At 37.9% G+C, this 24,656-nt stretch overlaps 1 protein-coding gene across 1 annotated transcript in view; it reads right to left on the bottom strand.

Moving 5' to 3' along the window:
* USP43 (ubiquitin specific peptidase 43) overlaps positions 1 to 24,656 on the bottom strand; it is a 267,432-nt gene that overhangs the window by 171,261 nt on the left and 71,515 nt on the right. Inside the window, exons 2-3 of the mRNA XM_053710091.1 lie at positions 12,204 to 12,312; positions 7,946 to 7,969 (exon numbers count right to left, since the gene is read on the bottom strand). Coding sequence (XP_053566066.1) covers positions 7,946 to 7,969; positions 12,204 to 12,312 — 133 coding nt within the window. The remainder of the gene's footprint in view (positions 1 to 7,945; positions 7,970 to 12,203; positions 12,313 to 24,656) is intronic.

Here is a 24,656-nt window from a genome sequence, read left to right as displayed (position 1 = left end):
CATACATACAGGTGGCCCTCGTTTTACAACGGTTCAATTTACACCGTTTCAGAATAACAACCTTTTTTTCCAGTCATGTGACTGCTATTGAAAAGCATTGAGAAGCTGTGCATTTATTAAAATAGCCAGTAGGTGGAGCTGTCCGCTTGTGTTGCAGCAAAGACAAGCAAGCTTAAATTAATCAGTTGAACCAGACCTGAGCTATCGAGCAGATTTCAAAGGAACAAGATCTTCCTGTCTATAGATTGGAATGCATAGAAAGAACTGTTTGCAGAAAAATGCAAGTGAAGTCTGTGTTGTGTGATTATTTCATAAGGTTTATAATGCTGTTTAGCAAATGTTTTTGTTCATTTAACTTAGTTTAATTATATATTCTGTGTTGTGTGATTATTTTATTAGGTTTATAATGCTGTCTAGCATTTAAAGTCTTCATTTCAAAGCTTTAAAAATAATGTATTAGGTGTTACTTATGACAATTTTAAGAGGGGCCTGGAACCTATCTCCCTCACTTCCCATTGATTTACATTATAAACTGGGTTTCAATTTACAACGGTTTCGATTTACAACCATTCCTTCTGGAACCTAACCCCGGCGTAAACTGAGGGCTACCTGTATATGAAGATCAAACGATAACCGCATTCCAAATAGTTAAAATATTCCTTTATTCAAATTAAGTTAAAATCCACGGCACACATTGTAAAAACATAAAAGTTCAGTGGGAAATCCGTCAGTCTGACGCGTTTCGGCTATCTAGCCTTATTCATAGACTTAATCTGACTAGCACCTGTGGAGCTTAAATACGCTCCCTCACATTCTCATTGGTTACCACTTTTCCCACTGAAAACTGATGTATGGAGACTTAAAGGGACAGCAGACCAGCACTATCAGTATCGTAATGAAAGGCAAGCACACTTAATTTCAGTGCCATTAACCCCTGATTATCTATGTTGTGTCTTTTCTTCTTGTAATATTACATTTATTTCGTAAGATCCATCGTAGTCTTATTTAGTGCTACTTATCTGTTGTACCATCAATAGTGGATAGATTAATGTATTATACATGCATAGATACAAGATAGTTATCCTCATCTTTTATTTAAGAAAAGGCTTAGACTACACCTTGATATTTAGCTTCTGCTAGTGATCAATATTAAGTATATGGAGAGACATCATATAATGACTTCTGTTGGAGTTCAGTATAGAGAGAAAATTAAGTAACAGGTATATTTATCATAATTACTTAGACTAGTTACTATATATGACCCATCCTACTGCATATTTACTCCCAGAAGTTAATAATATCCCCATCTATATTTAGGCCATTTGGTTTACGCGTCCTTAGCGTAAAAATCCAATAGGCCTCCTTTCTGAAGAGGGCATGTACCCTATTGCCACCTCTTGGCTTTTTCATTATTAGATCAATGATCATCCAGGTGAATGTACTTGTATCTCCCCCATGCTCAAATATGAAATGCTTTGAGACTCCTGTTGTGGCCCTGTTCTTCTCTATATCATATAGGTGTTCCTTGATCCTAACCCTTGTCTCTCTGGAGGTACATCCTATATACTGTTTCTCACAGGCTGTACATGTAACCATATATATATAGCATGGTCTGATCTACAATTTGTGCAAAAGCCACAATTAAAGACCTTCTGGGTACTAGAAGATTGAAAGACCTTGCTTGTCTGTGTTAGGTCGCATGCCACACAGCTACGTGTGCCACACTTGTAGTGACCTTTACATGTGAGCCAGCTACTACCCTTCTTGGGTTTCTTCAGAACACTGGGGGACACCATATTACCAATGGTAACATTCCTTTTAGATACAAACTGGCATCCCTCTTCTACCACTTTCTTTAACACTTTATCAGCTTTCAAAATTGATAAGTTCTTTCTGATAATGTTACAAATACTATTGTACTGTTTGGTATAGGTAGTCACGAAAGTGACTCCTCCAGTTTGATTCTCATGACTTAAACTTTTCTCCTTTCTCCTATTTTTTTGTTTTCTGTATTTTAGGTTTGAGTAGTTCTTCTCTAGGCATAACTCTAACGTCATTATAAGCTCTCATGATGCTATTTTCTGGATAGCCTCTAGCTCTTAGTTTATTAATCAAAATTCTACTCTCCTTAAGAAAGGCATCGTCATCAGAGCAATTACGTCTAATCCTTATCATTTCCCCTTTGGACACCCCATAATGCATATGCTCAGGGTGGCAGCTCTTCGCATGCAAAAGGGAATTTGCGGATATAGGTTTGGTATATAGTGAGGTGGATATGTATCCCCTGTTAGGATCTCCCTCAAGTGTTAGATCTAGATAGTCAATCTTATTCTCTTCAAAGTATATATATATATACATACACACATACAGGTGGCCCTCGTTTTACAACAGTTCAATTTACACCGTTTCAGAATAACAAACTTTTTTTCCAGTCATGTGACTGCTATTGAAAAGCATTGAGAAGCAGAGCATTTATTAAAATAGCCAGTAGGTGGAGCTGTCCGCTTGTGTTGCAGCAAAGCCAAGCAAGCTGAAATTAATCAGTTTAACCAGACCTGAGCTATTGAGCAGATTTCAAAGGAACAAGATCTTCCTGTCTATAAATCAGTCCAGATTGGAATGCATAGAAATAACTGTTTGCAGAAAAATGCAAGTGAAGCCTGTGTTGTGTGATTATTTTATTAGGTTTATAATTCTGTTTAGCAAATGTTTTTGTTCATTTAACTTAGTTTAATTATATATTCCGTGTTGTGTGATTATTTTTTTAGGTTTATAATGCTATTTAGAATTTACAGTCTTCATTTCAAAGCTTTAAAAATAATGTATTAGATGTTACTTATGACAGTTTTGAGAGAGGCCTGGAACCTATCTCCCTCACTTCCCATTGACTTACATTATAAATTGGGTTTCAATTTACAACGGTTTCTATTTCCAAACATTCCTTCTGGAACCTAACCCCGGCGTAAACTGAGGGTTACCTGTATGTATGTATGGATATATGTATATATGGATATATGTATGTATATATATATATATATATATATATATATATATATATATATATATATGTATATATATATATATATATATACACACACATACACATAAACATACATATATACACACACACACACACATACATACACATACACACACACACACACACACACACATATAGTAAAAGAAGCGCACTCTCCGGAACCTGGGTGCAGCTTCTTTTAGCTGAATAATGATTCTCACAGAGAACTTTCCTGTAGTATATCAGTCTGATCCCGCCTATTAAGGTCAATCCAGCCCTGAAATACCAGGTTATCCCTCTCCGAACATATATACACACTTGCAGATCTATATATGAAGGGAATTAGGCAGTGGAAAACTAAGATATTGTGTATTACTTTTATGTGTATTTACCAAAAAATACATTACTGTAGTAGAAACAGTACCACAGATTCCAAAATTTTGCCCAGTCTCTACAGTTCCTGTGTTAGACCAGCCTCATGTATACTCACCCACTAGACTGAACTCACCTATACCCCAAGATCACACTTACCTGCACCCACTAAACTGAACTCACCTACACCCCAAGATCACACTTACCTGCACCCACTAAACTGAACTCACCTACACCCCAAGATCCCACTTACTTGCACCCACTAAACTGAACTCACCTACACCCACTAAACTGAACTCACCTACACCCACTAGACTGAACTCACCTACACCCCTAATGTAAACTAATTTAGGTGAACCTTTTCCCACGTCTCACCACAGAGAGATTATAAATTGCAACAAATCTACTGCATTGACACTGAAATTTAGTTTACAAATCTATTATTTAATCTTTTACAAAACAGAAACCTGTTTTATATTTAGTGAGTGCACAGTATATATTGTATAAACACGCCCCCTCTACACTGCTGAGCTCCGCATTCACTGGTGAGGTGGGCAGATTGCTGAACAGGCAGCGATCCCTAGAGTTTCTTAAAGGGACATTAAACCCCAATTTTTTTTCATGATTTAGAAAGAACATACAATTTTAAACAACTTTCCAATTTACTTCTATTATCTAATTTGTTTCATTCTCTTGATATCCTTTTTTTTAAGCATATCTAAATAGGCTGAGTAGCTGCAGACAGATGCCTCGTGTGATTGGCTCACCCGTTTGCATTGCTATTTCTTAAACAAAGGCTATCTAAAGAATGAAGCAAATTAGATAATAGAAGTAAATCGGAATGTTGTTTAAAATAGTTTCCTCTATCTCAATCATGAAAAAAAAATTGGGGTTTCATGTTCCTTTAAGAAAGGCACATTGGCACTATTTTATAACATTTGGCCCGGCAGATGGCTTGCGAGACTGACGATACTGAAATGAACATTTGGCCCTAAGTGTGACATTAAAAAAACTACAGCACACAAGCACTGTATATCCTGTCCGACACGTTTTGCATCCTTTTCGGGCACCTCATTATAATTCTGTCATTTTTAATATGTGGAAAATATTTAGTTTTTTGCTTTTAGATGTAGAGTGCAACTTGAATCTTTCTGGTGTATATTTAAGTGGCACTGAGGCGCATCCTGCAGTATTTTGGGTAAAGCCTGGTATCAGAGGTCATTTGTTTTGGGCAGAGGTCTAGTGGAGAGGGAGCACCTGAAAATGACTGTTTCTGTGACTACATAAAAATCACATCCCTAGATGGCAGAAAGGTTGCAAGACAATGCAGAGCGTTTCTGCCTTGGTGGGTTGTAATGGGTTAACACTAGCAGACATAATCATCTTGACTCCAGGAGTAAGAATGACAAATTAAACAACAGCGATGCAGCTGAATGAGGGGTTATAGTGCACGAGCAAGGAGGGAGTAAGTGATAGAGAGAGAAACAGACATGCCAGCTTTAATAAGGCCAAACCAGACTAGATGTGCGCGAGTCTACTTCCTTAGAATATTTCATGGCAGCACCTTAAATAATTCAAGCGGTTTCTTTAAGTGTTAACCCTTTCATATACAGTATTGTGCCATATATATGCTCTGGCTGGCACTGTGCTAAATATTACTAAACTACAGTGCCCTTGCTCCCTGTCACACATTAAGTGTCAGCACTATCCTCACTAGATCACACCTTATTGTTGTGTCCCCAAACAAGTCTCACTAGATCACACCTTATTGTCCCCAAACAATCTCACTAGATCAGACCTTATTGTCCCTAAACAGCCTCACTAGATCAGACCTTATTGTCCCCAAACAGCCTCACTATGTCAGACCTTATTGTCCCAAGCAACATCCTCACTAGATCAGACTTTATTGTCCCCAAACATCCTCACTAGATGAGACCTTATTGTCCCCAAACAGCCGCCTCACTAGAGCAGACCTTATTGTCCCCAAAAGAACATCATCACTAGATCAGACCTTATTGTCCCCAAAAAACAGCCTCACTAGATCAGACCTAATTGTCCCCAAAAAACAGCCTCACTAGATCAGACCTTATTGTCCCCAAAGAACATCCTCTCTAGATCAGACCTTAATGTCCCCAAAGAACATCCTCACTAGATCAGACCTTATTGTCCCCAAACATCCTCACTAGATCAGACCTTATTGTCCCCAAACAGCCTCACTAGATCAGACCTTATTGTCCCCAAACAGCCTCACTAGATCAGACCTTATTGTCCCCAAACATCCTCACTAGATCAGACCTTATTGTCCCCAAACAGCCTCACTAGATCAGACCTTATTGTCCCCAAAGAACATCCTCACTAGATCAGACCTTATTGTCCCCAAAAAACATCATCACTAGATCAGACCTTATTATCCCCAAAGAACATCCTCACTAGATCAGATCTTATTGTCCCCAAACATCCTCACTAGATCAGACCTTATCGTCCCCAAACATCCTCACTAGATCAGACCTTATTGTCCCCAAACATCCTCACTAGATCAGATCTTATTGTCCCCAAACAGCCTCACTAGATCAGACCTTATTGTCCCCAAACAGCCTCACTAGATCAGACCTTATTGTCCCCAAACAGCCTCACTAGATCAGACCTTATTGTCCCCAAAGAACATCCTCACTAGATCAGACCTTATTGTCCCCAAACATCCTCACTAGATCAGACCTTATTGTCCCCAAACAGCCTCACTAGATCAGACCTTATTGTCCCCAAACAGTCTCACTAGATCAGACCTTATTGTCCCCAAACAGTCTCACTAGATCAGACCTTATTGTCCTCAAACAGTCTCACTAGATCAGACCTTATTGTCCCCAGTCTCACTAGATCAGACCTTATTGTCCCCAAACAACAACCTCACTAGATCAGATCTTATTGTCCCCAAACATCCTCACTAGATCAGACCTTATTGTCCCCAAACAGCCTCACTAGATCAGACCTTATTGTCCTCAAACAGTCTCACTAGATCAGACCTTATTGTCCCCAAACAGTCTCACTAGATCAGACCTTATTGTCCTCAAACAGTCTCACTAGATCAGACCTTATTGTCCCCAAACAGTCTCACTAGATCAGACCTTATTGTCCCCAAACAACAACCTCATTAGATCAGACCTTATTGTCCCCAAAGAGCCTCACTAGATCAGACCTTATTGTCCCCAAATAACAGCCTCACTAGATCAGACCTTATTGTCCCCAAACAACTTTCTCACTAGATCAGACCTTATTGTCCCTTAACAACAGCCTCACTAGATCAGACCTTATTGTCCCCCAAAACAGCCTCACTAGATCAGACCTTACTGTACCCAAACAAAAGCCTCACTAGACCAGACACAACTGTCCCATACAACATCTCAAAACAGACCTAAGTGTCCCCAAATATCAACCACGCTACATCAGTCATGGCTGTTCATAAATCAGAATTTACAGACCTTTCAAATTAAAGTTTTTAAACACAACCTCTATAGTTTAGACCTTTCTTTTCCCAGATCACATATTAAGACAGACATGTTCTCCAATTTGTAGCTGCCTGTACCACCAGACCTCTCTCTTACACCATACATAGGTTATAAAGTCTGTGCTCACTTCATTCCTGCTTAACCCAATAGTCCATTAAAGGTCCCTAATATCAGAACTCCCCTGTCCACAGTTTACAAAAAAGTGGGGGGTATCTTGCTGGGACCATTATAGGTTGTGGGGGTCACTTGGCAGCCCCTTTGAAGGATGGGACTTCTCTTTGGGAGGACTTTAATGGCTGGTGTTTAAGGGGTTGTTATATTATGGGAACGTGACTTTGCTCTGGGCAGTCACAAGTTGGAAACGGGCACCAAATATAGCCTGTATGTTACTTAGGGTCCTAACCCGCTTCCACATACATAAACTGCTGCCTTCTACTGCTGTAAAGGTCAAAGGGCTTTCATTCTTCTGCTTCCTAAAGCACTCAGGGCTCAGCTTACTTGCAGGCACTATGCAGGTACTTGTAAACATGCTATACCAGTGCTGTGCTAGAATAAGGGCTGTATTTACATGAGGTATGTATGGTATGTTGAAGGTCAGTGCTCAGATTAATGGTTAAGAAATGTTTTATCTGCAACTCCCCACGGCTGTACCCTGTGCAGGGCGTGTGTATCAGGTTTACGGAGCAGCACACCTTCATTACTGAGAAGGGAAAATGACACAGAACACTCACAAGTTAACTTCTGGAAAACAAAACGTCCCCTCCTTGTATTTTTTTTTTTAATTATCTTTTCCTTAATTACCAGGTGCATCTGACTGGATTTAGTAGAGCCAATTAAGAAAGGATTCAGAGAATTTCAAACTATAATTAAGGACGGATTAGAATCTGGAGACAGCAGCCGGTGTGGGAGCTGGAAAGTGTCAGCTCTTGGAATTGGTGGTGGGGGGGGGGGGGATGGAAGGGGAGGGGGGATGTGCAGCTTTTTTTTAACCCTGTGGTGCAAGATAAAATTCACTTAATTGCACTGCACTTAAATAGTTAATATAACAGACTGTTTCTGTTTGTCCTGTTGTGAGCTTTGGGATTTTTTTGCCACTCTAATTAGCAACCCAGTGGGCAGTACAGGAGCCTCCTGTCACTAGGACGGGGATTTGTAGGATTAATCTGTTTGGCCTTTAAGCTCATCCCACAGATGGAGACTTTACAGGAGTTCTGTCTGTTTAAAGAGAGTGCTGTCTGGTTAACAAAAACAAGATGAGTGCAGTAATGAATTGCATCTCTCTAAGGCATTTAATGTCTTACAATGAGTCTTGTCCAAACCCTAACTCCAGCAATAACCTAAACCCTAGTAAATTCTAGACTGAACCCTAACTCTAGCCTAATCCCTAGCCTAAACCCTAACCCTAGCTTTAACTCTAGCCCTCACCCTTACTCTAGCCCCAACCATAGCTCAGACCCTAACTCTAGCGCTAACCCAAACCATATCCCAAACTCAATCCCTATGCTGCACCTTAACTCTAGCCTTAACTCAAGTCCCAACCATAGCTCAGACCCTAACTCTAGCACTAACCTTAACCCAAACCAGATTCCAAACCCAATCCCTAGCCTGCACCCTAACCCTAGCTTTAACTCTAGCCCTCACCCTTACTCTAGTCCCAATCATAGCTCAGACCCTAACTCTAGCGCTAACCCAAACCATATACCAAACTCAATCCCTATGCTGCACCTTAACTCTAGCCTTAACTCTAGTCCCAACCATAGCTCAGACCCTAACTCTAGCACTAACCCAAACCATATCCCAAACTCAATCCCTATGCTGTACCTTAACTCTAGCCTTAACTCTAGCCCTCACCCTTACTCTAGCCCCAACCATAGCTCAGACCCTAACTCTAGCACTAACCCTAACCCAAACCAGATCCCAAACCCAATCCCTAGCCTGCACTCTAACCCTAGCTTTAACTCTAGCCCTCACCCTTACTCTAGTCCCAACCATAGCTCAGACCCTAACTCTAGCACTAACCCAAACCATATCCCAAACTCAATCCCTATGCTGCACCTTAACTCTAGCCTTAACTCTAGTCCCAACCATAGCTCAGACCCTAACTCTAGCACTAACCTTAACCCAAACCAGATACCAAACCCAATCCCTAGCCTGCACCCTAACCCTAGCTTTAACTCTAGCCCTCACCCTTACTCTAGTCCCAACCATAGCTCAGACCCTAACTCTAGCACTAACCCTAACCCAAACCAGATCCCAAACCCAATCCCTAGCCTGCACCCTAACCCTAGCTTTAACTCTAGCCCTCACCCTAACTCTAGCCCCAACCATAACTCAGACCCTAACTCTAGCGCTAACCCTAACACAAACCAGATCCCAAACCAAATCCCTATTGTGCACCCTAACTCTAGCCTTAAAGGGACACTGAACCCATTTTTTTTTTCTTTCATGATTCAGCTAGAGCATGCAATTTTAAGCAACTTTCTAATTTACTCCGATTATCAAATTTTCTTAATTCTCTTGCTATCTTTTGTTGCACAATTATCCCTTGAATCACATCTTTATTTGAAAAAGAAAAGATGGCATCTAAGCTTTTTTTGGGGTTCAGAACTCTGGACAGCACTTTTTTATTGGTGGATGAATTTATCCACCAATCAGCAAGGACAACTTAAGTTGTTTACCATAAATGGGCCGGCATCTAAACTTACATTCTTGCATTTCAAATAATGATACCAAGAGAATGAAGAAAATGTAATAATAGGAGTAAATTAGAAAGTTGCTTAAAATGTCATGCTCTATCTGAATCACGAAATAAAAAATTTGTGTTCAGTGTCAATTTAACTCTAGCCCTCACCCTATCTCTAGCCCCAACCATAGCTCAGACCCTAACTCTACCCCTAACCAAAGCTGTAATTCTTTCCCTAACCCAAATCCTAAGGTCTAAACTTAACTGTAACCCTAACACTAACCCTAACTTTAGCCAGAACCCTAACCTAAGCCTTAACCTGAACCCTAGTCTAAACCTGTATTCTAGCTTGAATCCTAACTCTAGCATGGACACTAGCCTGAGCCTGAACACTAACAGAACCCTAACCATAGTCCAAACCCTAGCCCAAGCCCATACGCTAGCCTGAATCTTAACCCTAGCCCAAAACTTAACACTCTCCCTTATCCTTGTCATAACCCTAACTCTATCCCAATCCTTAGCCATAACCCTAACCTGAAGCTGGGCCTGAACCCTACCTCTAGTCCAAATCCTAATTCTAATCACGTACTAATTAATGCCTGGGATAAGCATAAGGCTATCCTACATACTAATTAATGCCTGGGATAAGAAAAAGGCTATCCTACATACTAATTAATGCCTGAGATAAGCATAAGGCTATCCTACATACTAATTAATGCCTGGGATAAGCATAAGGCTATCCTACATACTAATTAATGCCTGGGATAAGCATAAGGCTATCCTACATACTAATTAATGCCTGGGATAAGCATAAGGCTATCCTACATACTAACTAACACCTGGGATAAGCATAAGACTATCCTACATATTAACTAATACCTGGGATAAGCATAAGGCTATCCTACATACTAATTAATGCCTGGGATAAGCATAAGGCTATCCTACATACTAATTAATGCCTGGGATAAGCATAAGGCTATCCTACATACTAATTAATGCCTGGGACAAGCATAAGGCTATCCTACATAATAACTAATGCCTGGGACAAGCATAAGGCTATCCTACATACTAATTAATGCCTGGGATAAGCATAAGGCTATCCTACATACTAATTAATGCCTGGGATAAGAAAAAGGCTATCCTACATACTAATTAATGCCTGAGATAAGCATAAGGCTATCCTACATACTAATTAATGCCTGGGATAAGCATAAGGCTATCCTACATACTAATTAATGCCTGGGATAAGCATAAGGCTATCCTACATACTAATTAATGCCTGGGATAAGCATAAGGCTATCCTACATACTAACTAACACCTGGGATAAGCATAAGACAATCCTACATATTAACTAATACCTGGGATAAGCATAAGGCTATCCTACATACTAATTAATGCCTGGGATAACCATCAGGCTATCCCACATACTAATTAATGCCTGGAATAAGTAGAAGACTATCCTACATACTAATTAATGCCTGGGATAAGCCTAAGGCTATCCTACATACTAATTAATGCCTGGGATAAGCATAAGGCTACACTACATACTAATTAATGCCTGGGATAAGTATAAGACTATCCTACATACTAATTAATGCCTGGGATAAGCATAAGGCTACACTACATACTAATTAATGCCTGGGATAAGCATAAGGCTATCCTACATACTAATTAATGCCTGGGGTAAGCATCAGACTATCCTACATACTAATTAATGCCTGGGATAAGCATAAGGCTATCCTACATACTAATTAATGCCTGGGATAAGCATCAGACTATCCTACATACTAATTAATGCTTGGGATAAGCATAAGGCTATCCTACATACTAATTAATGCCTGGGATAAGCATAAGGCTATCCTACATAATAACTAATGCCTGGGATAAGCATAAGGCTATCCTGCATACTAATTAATGCCTGGGATAAGCATAAGGCTATCCTGCATACTAATTAATGCCTGGGATAAGCATAAGGCTATCCTACATACTAATTAATGCCTGGGATAAGCATAAGGCTATCCTGCATACTAATTAATGCCTGGGATAAGCATACAAACTAGATATGTTCACACTTTTAGGACATTTTGGGCAGACTTGTTGGGCCTATGGTTCTCAGCCTATCTGCTGTCAAAATCTGCTTCTGTCTCTAACTCCAGCCTTAATCTTAAATCTGTACCAAGCACAAACCCTGACTCTGTGCTGAATAATCCAACTTTTTCTCTGGGAGTTGTATAAAAACGTACAACATTTTTCTGAAAACGTATGAACATTCCTGAGCCTACCTATTATTATTATTATCATTTATTTGTATAGCGCTGCCAAATTCCGTAGCACTGGGTACAATGATAGGGGTATACAATGACAAGGATTTGTGCTAAAATACAAAACATAACAAAACTAAACAAATCTAGTACAGATTACTTCAACAAAGGATAGCAAGAGAACAAACTAAATTTAATAACAGAAGTAAATTGGAAAGTGATTACTGCATGCTCTATCTGAATCATAATAATTTGTTTTGACCTTTATAAACCTTTAAGTGCAAGAAAGTATAGGCTGAGCAAGCTCTGCGCTATCATCAGGAGCGTGCACTGACCTTGGATGTAGTCTTTGCGGCCTGTTTACTAGAAGTGTTGAGATCCTCGTGCACTCTGTCCAATAGCCAAAGCAGGAACTCCAACGCATCATGCTGGGAATTCCCTTTGAACTGGGAGCCGTACTGGGAAACAACATTCTGAAAAAAATAATCAGAGCAGTTAATGAGCTGCTTAGTGGTGAGAACCTATCATCCCTAAACGCACAGAGAGTGGGTTAGATCACAAGTGGAGCGCAAAAATATTAGCACATCACTCAAGCCAAATCTAAAGCGCTTATATCTCTGTGCTCATCTATCAGTTACTTTTAATCACTTGAGCGATAGTCTAGTGCCAGTCTGGGTGCATTAAAGGGACAGTAAAGTTAAAATTAAACATTATTCAGATTTACAATTTACTTTTATTATCAATTTTGCCTTGATCTCTCTCTTTGTATACTTTGTTAAAGAATAAACCTAGATATGCTTATAGGTGCTTCGGAGCGTGCAAACACTGCTCACAGATAGCTAAAGACACGTGCATGCTCCTGAGCTCACCTAGGATTACTATTTAACAAAGGATACCAAGAGAACTAAGCAAAATTGATCCTAGAAGTAAATTGGAAAGTTGTTTAAAATTTCATGCACTACACAATCAATTTACGCTTAATTTGACTTTACTGTCCCTTTAAATCCCAAACATAATAGACTTCTTTGGGGGCACTCAGTAAAATTAAAGAGACATAAAACCCAAAATATTACTATTTCATTATTTATCCAGAGAATGAAATTTAAAACAACTTTCACATTTACTCCTATTGCTTAGTTCTCTTTGTATCCTTATTTTAAAAGAATACCTAGGTAGCCTCAGGAGCGGCAATGCATTACTGGGAAGTAGCTGCTGATTGGATGGCGTCACATATCTCTTATCATTGGTTTCCCAGAAGTGTTCAGCTATCTCCCAGTAGTGCATTTCCGCTCCATCAACAAAGGATACCAAGATAATGAACATTAAGCATAAAACGCTTCCTCGTACAAAACATGCACAAACGCACCTTTCCAAGTCCGTCCCCTTAAATCTGCCAGAAAACCATCTGTTCATTACTAAACCTTTGTCTATATAACGTAAAACCTTTATTTCCATGTGTTTTGTTAAATACTAGCAATCGTAATTAGTTACTTTAGGTCTCGAAAAGCACTGAATTTTACAGCGGTATTGTGAATGGAGCACAACGAGAATAATAACATTGTTTCCTCTTTTATCTCTTAAAAGTATAGGACGCTCTAATAAAAATAAATTCCTCCTCAGTAAGATGCTCTGGTTAAAACTATTCACGTGTAATAACAAATCTTGCATTATTCTTTGCACAAGGTTGCACAAAAGAAGACACTGCGCTATTGATTGCGCTCCACTAATACAATTTGTGTAAATTGTAAAAGCAGCAAAGCAAGAAAAGCCAAAAATATATTAATTTGTATATGGATAGCTTTTAGTAGTAGAAAACGGTGGTACTGCTTATAACTATATATAAGGAGAAAAGTGGGAGAAGTATAAACGTTTAAATATACATTGATAATGGAGACCAGTAAGGATGATTACAGTGGAGCGCCCCAGGAATTAGTGCTGGGGCCTGTTCTATTGAGCCTGAAAAACACTTGACATTCTAGAGAGGGTATGTGCAATCTATAAACAGGTATGTGGCCCTACTTCTGCATCCCACATTACTTAAATGTGTGTTCTTAGTGTATCCATAGAATATGTTTGTAGGTCTCTGCCTTTATGACGGTTTGTGGCATTAAAGGGACATTAAACACTTTAATATGGTAATATAAAATGATGTATCATATGTATAAAAAAAACTCTGCAATATACTTTCATTATCTATTTCCATTAGAAATGGAAGTGTAGAGCACTGTTATATTCCACATAGCGATTGGCTGCACACTCTAGTGACCTATTTATAACTGTCTCTAATTGGCCACAGCAGAGAAGGTAACCTAAGTTACAACATGGCAGCTCCCATCGTTTTATAGACACTAAAACTTTACACTTATTTTGTCAATATTTAAACAGCTAATGAAATTGAAAAATAAATCTACATGTTTCAGGCTAATCTTTTCTTTGAATGAATCATTTATTTATTTAGTGTGTAATGTCCCTTTAACTAATGGCTTTATTTAAACATTCTAAAATGAAACATATGGTTTCCAACCCTAGATTTAAAGGGAGAAGAAACACAAAATTATTCTTTCATGATTTAGATGGAGAAAACTATTTTAAACATTCCAATTTACTTTTATTATCTAATTTGCTTCATTCCTTAGATATCCTTTGTTGAAGCAATAGTAATGCTATTGGGTGAGCCAATCACACAAGGCATCTATGTGCAGCCACCAATCAGCAGTTACTAAGCCTATCTAGATATGTTTTTCAACAAAGGATGTCAAAAGAATGAAGCAAATTAGGTAATATAAGTAAATTGGAAATTTGTGTAAAACTGCATGCTCTTTCTAAATCATGAAAGAAAAAATGTGGGCTTCATGTCCCTTTAAAATGGTTGGATATCCCTGTCCTAGAGGAGCAAATGAAATGAGAGCATGCACCCATACCGTTTAAAGACAGACAAAAAGGGTGATGTTTTATAGATTCAGTAGAACTAGCTATTCTCAATACAATAAATCAATCAATAAGACCATATGGTTTGGAACAAATCTACTGAAGTCATTTACAGAAAGAGTAGATAAGCGCATATCCTTACTGCAGAATAAGAACGCCTAAGGCCACCTTAAAGGGACACTTTTTGGTTGAGAACCTGGGTTATGCTTGCTTATTGGTGGGTAAATGTCAGCCTCCAATAAGCAAGCACTATCCATGGTGCTGAACCTAAAATGGGCTGGCTGCTAAGATTTACATTCTTGCTTTTAAAATAAAGATAGCAAGAGAACAAGGAAAAATTGATAATAGGAGTAAATTAGAAAGTTGCTTAAAATGTCATGCCCTATCTGAATCATTAAAGAAAAAAAATTGGGTTTAGTGTCAGTTTAAGGGGACATGGAAGTAAAAATTAAAATGATCATGATTTACAGAGAGCATACCATTTTTTTGCTACAGCATACTGAGGTAGACTCACAAACCTCCCAGCATTTTCTAGAGGAAGACTTGGGGACAGGGGTTGCTGATTTTTGTGGGTGGAGCTGTGATCATAGTGATGGAGCCACTGGTTGTACTGTGGGGGGCGTGTCATGGGCGGAGTTGGGGCAGTCCCTAGTTCCGCTCTGAAAACCGTAACACTTGCCCTATGGGGGAGCTGCAGGGTCGGAGCTCAGCAGCGTGCGGGCATGTGCAGCACAAGATGGTAGCAGTGTCTGCTCTGTCTGAATCACAAAGGTTTCATTTTTACATCCATATCCAACACTGAAAAGATACTCAACAAATTGACTGTCAGCTCTTTGGACAAAAGAAATAAATAAAATATGCTGGACCAGAAAGAAAGATCACAATTCTATTATGTTACCTATTTAAAGGAACAGTAAAGTCCATATTAAACTTTAGTGAATCTGATACAACATACAAGTTTAAACAACTTTCCAAACTGCCTCTTCTATTTATTTTGCTTTGTTCTCTTGGTATCCATTGTTGAAAAAGCATGCCTGGGTAGGTTTAGGAGCAGCAATACATTACTGGGAGCTAGCTGCTGATCAGTGGCTGGACATATAGGTCTCTTGTCGTTGGCTCACCAGATGAGTTCAGGTAGCTCCCAGTAGTGCATTGCTGCACATTCAACAAAAATGTATGTTCTCTTTGAACCATGAGAAAAAGGGTTTTGTGTCCCTTTAAGCAAGGTACATATATAATTATAGTAAAGCCAATAGGAAATCTACTGAAGGGATTATATACATATACCATAACTGTGTAACTGTATTATTGTTGTTAGTTTTACAAACCTCTGTGTATAGCTAGATATTAATAGAGCAAATGGGACTAACAGTCCAAATACCGGGCCAGCAGTTAATTAAACTTTGTTGAAAGCTAAACCTAGTTAGGCTCATATGCTAACTTCTAAGCCCTTGGAGGCCACCTCTTATCTCAGTGCATTTTGACAGTTTTTTACAGCTAGACAGCACTAGTTCATGTGTACCATATAGATAACATTGTGCTCACTCCCGTGGAGTTATTTAAGAGTCAGCACTGAATGACTAAAATGTAACTCTGTCAACAGAACTGAATTAAAGTGAATGTAAAATGGAGCTTATTAGCTCAAGTTATACGATAGGAGACTTTCATTCATTAAATGTTTAGTATATACTTCTCTTCAGAGATATTTTACATGAAACGCTATAAGGAGAAGAACTGATTCTCCGGTCGCCATATTCAGCAATTGATTGACAGATGACTCATCTGCAATCAACTAATCGTTGTTTCCCCCCACGGCGTTCAGTCCCTTTGCACAAACGTCACGGCCCGGGGGGAAAAACCATAAGTTGATTGCAAATGAGCCTCGTTCTCATGGGTAATAAAGGGATTATCTATCTTTTTAAACAATAACAATTCTGGAATAGACTCTCCCTTTAAGGGCTAAATTACAAGTGGAGCGGTAATTTTTCGTGTGCCCGTAAATGGGCAAATTTGCCGTTTACGGGCGCTCAAAAAATTAACCAGAGTTCAAAAAGTTTTTAAAAAGGGCCGCCAACAGCCGACCTAAAAAAAATGTGTAGTGTCTTTTGGCAAATAAAACATATGAGCATTAAAAAAATGCACTAAGCAGTTTTTAGGGGTTAAAAGTGAGCGGGTGAAAGTGCCTTTACATTGCAGTCTATGGGTAACTGTGTGTTCCCTGTAAATATATATATGTTTATGCTTATATACATATACTGTATATATATTTATTTATTTATTTATGTGTTAATGTGCTAGTTCTCATACTATAACTGAAAGCATAAGAACAAGGCTCCCATTGGAGCTTGGTAAGCGCAACGCTTCCTTACAATTCAAACACAAGGTCCCTTTTGAATTGCACCTAACTTGTAATACCAGCGCACATTTGCACATTCACGGAATCAATATTTTGCGCTCCCCTTATAATCTAGACCTAAATTTCCACTATCACTTTCAAAATGCACCAGATGAATCTCCCAGAAAGTCACAGAGATAATTATAAAGCGGCAGTTTCTGGCACAACTGGATGAAAACCGCAGTTTAAATCAATGATTGCTGTTTACCAGAACGTTATCAGCCATTACACGCAATAACACATCACACACTGACATTACACGCAATAACACATCACACACTGACATTACACGCAATAACACATCACACACTGACATTACACGCAATAACACATCACACACTGACATTACACGCAATAACACATCACACACTGACATTACACGCAATAACACATCACACACACTGACATTACACGCAATAACACATCACACACTGACATTACACGCAATAACACATCACACACACTGACATTACACGCAATAACACATCACACACACTGACATTACACACAATAACACATCACACACTGACATTACACGCAATAACACATCACACACTGACATTACACACAATAACACATCACACACTGACATTACACACAATAACATTATAACACATCACACACTGACATTACACACAATAACACATCACACACTGACATTACACGCAATAACACATCACACACTGACATTACACACAATAACACATCACACACTGACATTACATACAATAACATTATAACACATCACACACTGACATTACACACAATAATATTATAACACATCACACACTAACATTACACACAATAACACATCACACACTGACATTACACGCAATAACACATCACACACACTGACATTACACACAATAACACATCACACACTGACATTACACGCAATAACACATCACACACTGACATTACACGCAATAACACATCACACACTGACATTACACGCAATAACACATCACACACACTGACATTACATACAATAACACATCACACACTGACATTACACACAATAACACATCACACACTGACATTACACACAATAACACATCACACACACTGACATTACACGCAATAACACATCACACACTGACATTACACGCAATAACACATCACACACACTGACATTACACACAATAACACATCACACACTGACATTACACACAATAACACATCACACACACTGACATTACACACAATAACACATCACACACTGACATTACACGCAATAACACATCACACACACTGACATTACACACAATAACACATCACACACTGACATTACACGCAATAACACATCACACACACTGACATTACACACAATAACACATCACACACTGACATTACACGCAATAACACATCACACACACTGACATTACACGCAATAACACATCACACACTGACATTACACACAATAACACATCACACACTGACATTACACACAATAACACATCACACACTGACATTACAGACAATAATATTATAACACATCGCACACTGACATTACATCCGATAACATTTTAACACCTCACACATAAAAACATTATAACACATCACACACTGACATTACACACAATAACATTATAACACATCACACACTGACATTACACACAATAGCACATCACACACTGACATTACACACAATAACACATCACACACTGACATTACACACAATAATATTATAACACATCACACACTGACATTACACACAATAACACATCACACACTGACATTACACACAATAACATTATAACACATCACACACTGACATTACACACAATAACATTATTACACATCACACACTGACATCACACACAATAACATAACACATCACACATTGACATTACACACAATAATATTATAACACATCACACACTGACATTACACACAATAATATTATAACACATCACACACTGACATTACACACAATAATATTATAACACATCACACACTGACATTACACACAATAATATTATAACACATCACACACTGACATTACACACAATAGCACATCACACACTGATTATACACAATAACACATCACAGAACCCCTACTTGCGTGCAACATTATAACACATCACACACTGACATTACACACAATAATATTATAACACATCACACACTGACATTACACACAATAATATTATAACACATCACACACTGACATTACACACAATAGCACATCACACACTGACATTACACACAATAACACATCACACACTGATATTATACACAATAACATTATAACACATCACACACTGACATTACACACAATAGCACATCACACACTGACATTGCACACAATAATATTATAACACATCACACACTGACATTACACACAATAGCACATCACACACTGACATTACACACAATAATATTATAACACATCACACACTGACATTACACACAATAGCACATCACACACTGACATTACACACAATAATATTATAACACATCACACACTGACATTACACACAATAATATTATAACACATCACACACTGACATTACACACAATAATATTATAACACATCACACACTGACATTACACACAATAGCACATCACACACTGACATTACACACAATAATATTATAACACATCACACACTGACATTACACACAATAATATTATAACACATCACACACTGACATTACACACAATAGCACATCACACACTGATATTATACACAATAACATTATAACACATCACACACTGACATTACACACAATAGCACATCACACACTGATATTATACACAATAACATTATAACACATCACACACTGACATTACACACAATAATATTATAACACATCACACACTGACATTACACACAATAACACATCACACACTGACATTACACACAATAACACATCACACACTGACATTACACACAATAATATTATAACACATCACACACTGACATTACACACAATAATATTATAACACATCACACACTGACATTACACACAATAGCACATCACACACTGACATTACACACAATAACACATCACACACACTGACATTACACACAATAACACATCACACACACTGACATTACACACAATAGCACATCACACACTGATATTATACACAATAACATTATAACACATCACACACTGACATTACACACAATAGCACATCACACACTGACATTACACACAATAATATTATAACACATCACACACTGACATTACACACAATAGCACATCACACACTGACATTACACACAATAATATTATAACACATCACACACTGACATTACACACAATAGCACATCACACACTGATATTATACACAATAACATTATAACACATCACACACTGACATTACACACAATAGCACATCACACACTGATATTATACACAATAACATTATAACACATCACACACTGACATTACACACAATAATATTATAACACATCACACACTGACATTACACACAATAGCACATCACACACTGACATTACACACAATAATATTATAACACATCACACACTGACATTACACACAATAGCACATCACACACTGATATTATACACAATAACATTATAACACATCACACACTGACATTACACACAATAGCACATCACACACTGATATTATACACAATAACATTATAACACATCACACACTGACATTACACACAATAACATAACACATCACACACTGACATTACACACAATAGCACATCACATACTGATATTATACACAATAACATTATAACACATCACACACTGACATTATAACACATCACACACTGGCATTACACACAATAACATAACACATCACACACTGACATTACACACAATAACATTATAACACATAACACATTGACATTACACACAATAACATTATAACACATCACACACTGACATTACACACAATAACATTATAACACATCACACAATGACATTACACACAATAACATAACACATCACACACTGACATAACACACTATAACATAACATCACACACTGACATTACAGACAATAATATTATAACACATCACACACAATAACATTATAACACATCACACACTGACATTACACACAATAACATTATAGCACATTACACACTGACATTACAGACAATAATATTATAAAACATTACACACAATAACACATCACACACTGACATTACACACAATAACACATCACACACTGACATTACACAAAATAGCACATCACACACTGACCTTACTGACAATAATATTATAAAACATTACACACAATAACACATCACACACTGACATTACACACAATAACACATCACACACTGACATTACACACAATAACACATCACACAATAGCATTATACACAATAGCACATCACACAATAGCATTACACACAATAGCACATCACACACTGACATTACAGTAAATAATATTATAGCACATCACACACTGACATTACACACAATAACATTATAACACATCACACACTGACATTACACACAATAATATTATAGCACATCACACACTGACATTACAGAAAATAATATTATAACACATCACACACTGACATTACACACAATAACACATCACACACTGACATTACACACAATAACATAACACATCACACACTGACATTACACACAATAACATTATAACACATCACACACTGACATTACACACAATAACATAACACATCACACACTGACATTACACACAATAACATTATAACACATCACACACTGACATTACACACAATAACATAACACATCACACACTGACATTACACACAATAACATTATAACACATCACACACTGACATTACACACAATAACATAACACATCATACACTGACATTACACACAATAACATTATAACACATCATACACTGACATTACAAACAATAACATTATAACACATCACACACTGACATTACACACAATAACACATCACACACTGACATTTCACACAATAACACATCACACACTGACATTACACACAATAACATTATAACACATCACACACTGACATTACACACAATAACATAACACATCACACACTGACATTACACACAATAACATTATAACACATCACACACTGACATTACAAACAATAACATTATAACACATCACACACTGACATTACACACAATAACATTATAACACATCACACACTGACATTACAAACAATAACATTATAACACATCACACACTGACATTACAGACAATAATATTATAACACATCACACACTGACATTACACACAATAACACATCACACACTGACATTTCACACAATAGCACATCACACACAATAACATTATAATACATCACACACAATAACATTATAACACATCACACACTGACATTACACACAATAACATTATAACACATCACACACAATAACATTATAACACATCACACACTGACATTACACACAATAGCACATCACACACAATAACATTATAACACATCACACATTGACATTACACACAATAACATAACATTATAACACATCACGCACTGACATTACACACAATAACACATCACACACTGATATTATACACAATAACATTATAACACATCACACACTGACATTACACACAATAATATTATAACACATCACACACTGACATTACGCACAATAACACATCACACATTGACATTACACACAATAACATTATAACACATCACACACAATAACATTATAACACATCACACACAATAACATTACACACAATAACACATCACACACTGACATTACACACAATAACAAATCACACACTGGCATTACACACAATAACGAATAACACACTGACATAACACACATCACAGAACCCCTACTTGCGTGCAAACCTGATCACATATTCTTAAGTGCGCTAACCCAACATGAAAATATGAATATTTCACATTACAATGTTTTTCACATAGAAGAATACAGTATGTTCTATTTATTCATACATACATAACTCTAAATATATCTGATGGTATTTTGGTACAATACACTGTGTGCAGAATTATTAGGCAAATGAGTATTTTGACCACATCATCCTCTTTATGCATGTTGTCTTACTCCAAGCTGTATAGGCTCGAAAGCCTACTACCAATTAAGCATATTAGGTGATGTGCATCTCTGTAATGAGAAGGGGTGTGGTCTAATGACATCAACACCCTATATCAGGTGTGCATAATTATTAGGCAACTTCCTTTCCTTTGGCAAAATGGGTCAAAAGAAGGACTTGACAGGCTCAGAAAAGTCAAAAATAGTGAGATATCTTGCAGAGTGATGCAGCACTCTTAAAATTGTAAAGCTTCTGAAGCGTGATCATCGAACAATCAAGCGTTTCATTCAAAATAGTCAACAGGGTCGCAAGAAGCGTGTGGAAAAACCAAGGCGCAAAATAACTGCCCATGAACTGAGAAAAGTCAAGCGTGCAGCTGCCAAGATGCCACTTGCCACCAGTTTGGCCATATTTCAGAGCTGCAACATCACTGGAGTGCCCAAAAGCACAAGGTGTGCAATACTCAGAGACATGGCCAAGGTAAGAAAGGCTGAAAGATGACCACCACTGAACAAGACACACAAGCTGAAACGTCAAGACTGGGCCAAGAAATATCTCAAGACTGATTTTTCTAAGGTTTTATGGACTGATGAAATGAGAGTGAGTCTTGATGGGCCAGATGGATGGGCCCGTGGCTGGATTGGTAAAGGGCAGAGAGCTCCAGTTCGACTCAGACGCCAGCAAGGTGGAGGTGGAGTACTGGTTTGGGCTGGTATCATCAAAGATGAGCTTGTGGGGCCTTTTCGGGTTGAGGATGGAGTCAAGCTCAACTCCCAGTCCTACTGCCAGTTTCTGGAAGACACCTTCTTCAAGCAGTGGTACAGGAAGAAGCCTGCATCCTTCAAGAAAAACATGATTTTCATGCAGGACAATGCTCCATCACACGCGTCCAAGTACTCCACAGCGTGTCTGGCAAGAAAGGGTATAAAAGAAGAAAATCTAATGACATGGCCTCCTTGTTCACCTGATCTGAACCCCATTGAGAACCTGTGGTCCATCATCAAATGTGAGATTTACAAGGAGGGAAAACAGTACACCTCTCTGAACAGTGTCTGGGAGGCTGTGGTTGCTGCTGCACGCAATGTTGATGGTGAACAGATCAAAACACTGACAGAATCCATGGATGGCAGGCTTTTGAGTGTCCTTGCAAAGAAAGGTGGCTATATTGGTCACTGATTTGTTTTTCTTTTGTTTTTGAATGTCAGAAATGTATATTTGTGAATGTTGAGATGTTATATTGGTTTCACTGGTAAAAATAAATAATTGAAATGGGTATATATTTGTTTTTTGTTAAGTTGCCTAATAATTATGCACAGTAATAGTCACCTGCACACACAGATATCCCCCTAAAATAGCTATAACTAAAAACAAACTAAAAACTACTTCCAAAACTATTCAGCTTTGATATTAATGAGTTTTTTGGGTTCATTGAGAACATGGTTGTTGTTCAATAATAAAATTAATCCTCAAAAATACAAC

The sequence above is a fragment of the Bombina bombina genome, chromosome 1, assembly GCF_027579735.1.
Source record: "Bombina bombina isolate aBomBom1 chromosome 1, aBomBom1.pri, whole genome shotgun sequence".
Lineage (NCBI taxonomy): Eukaryota > Metazoa > Chordata > Amphibia > Anura > Bombinatoridae > Bombina > Bombina bombina.
This window is presented reverse-complemented; position numbering and strand designations above follow the sequence as displayed.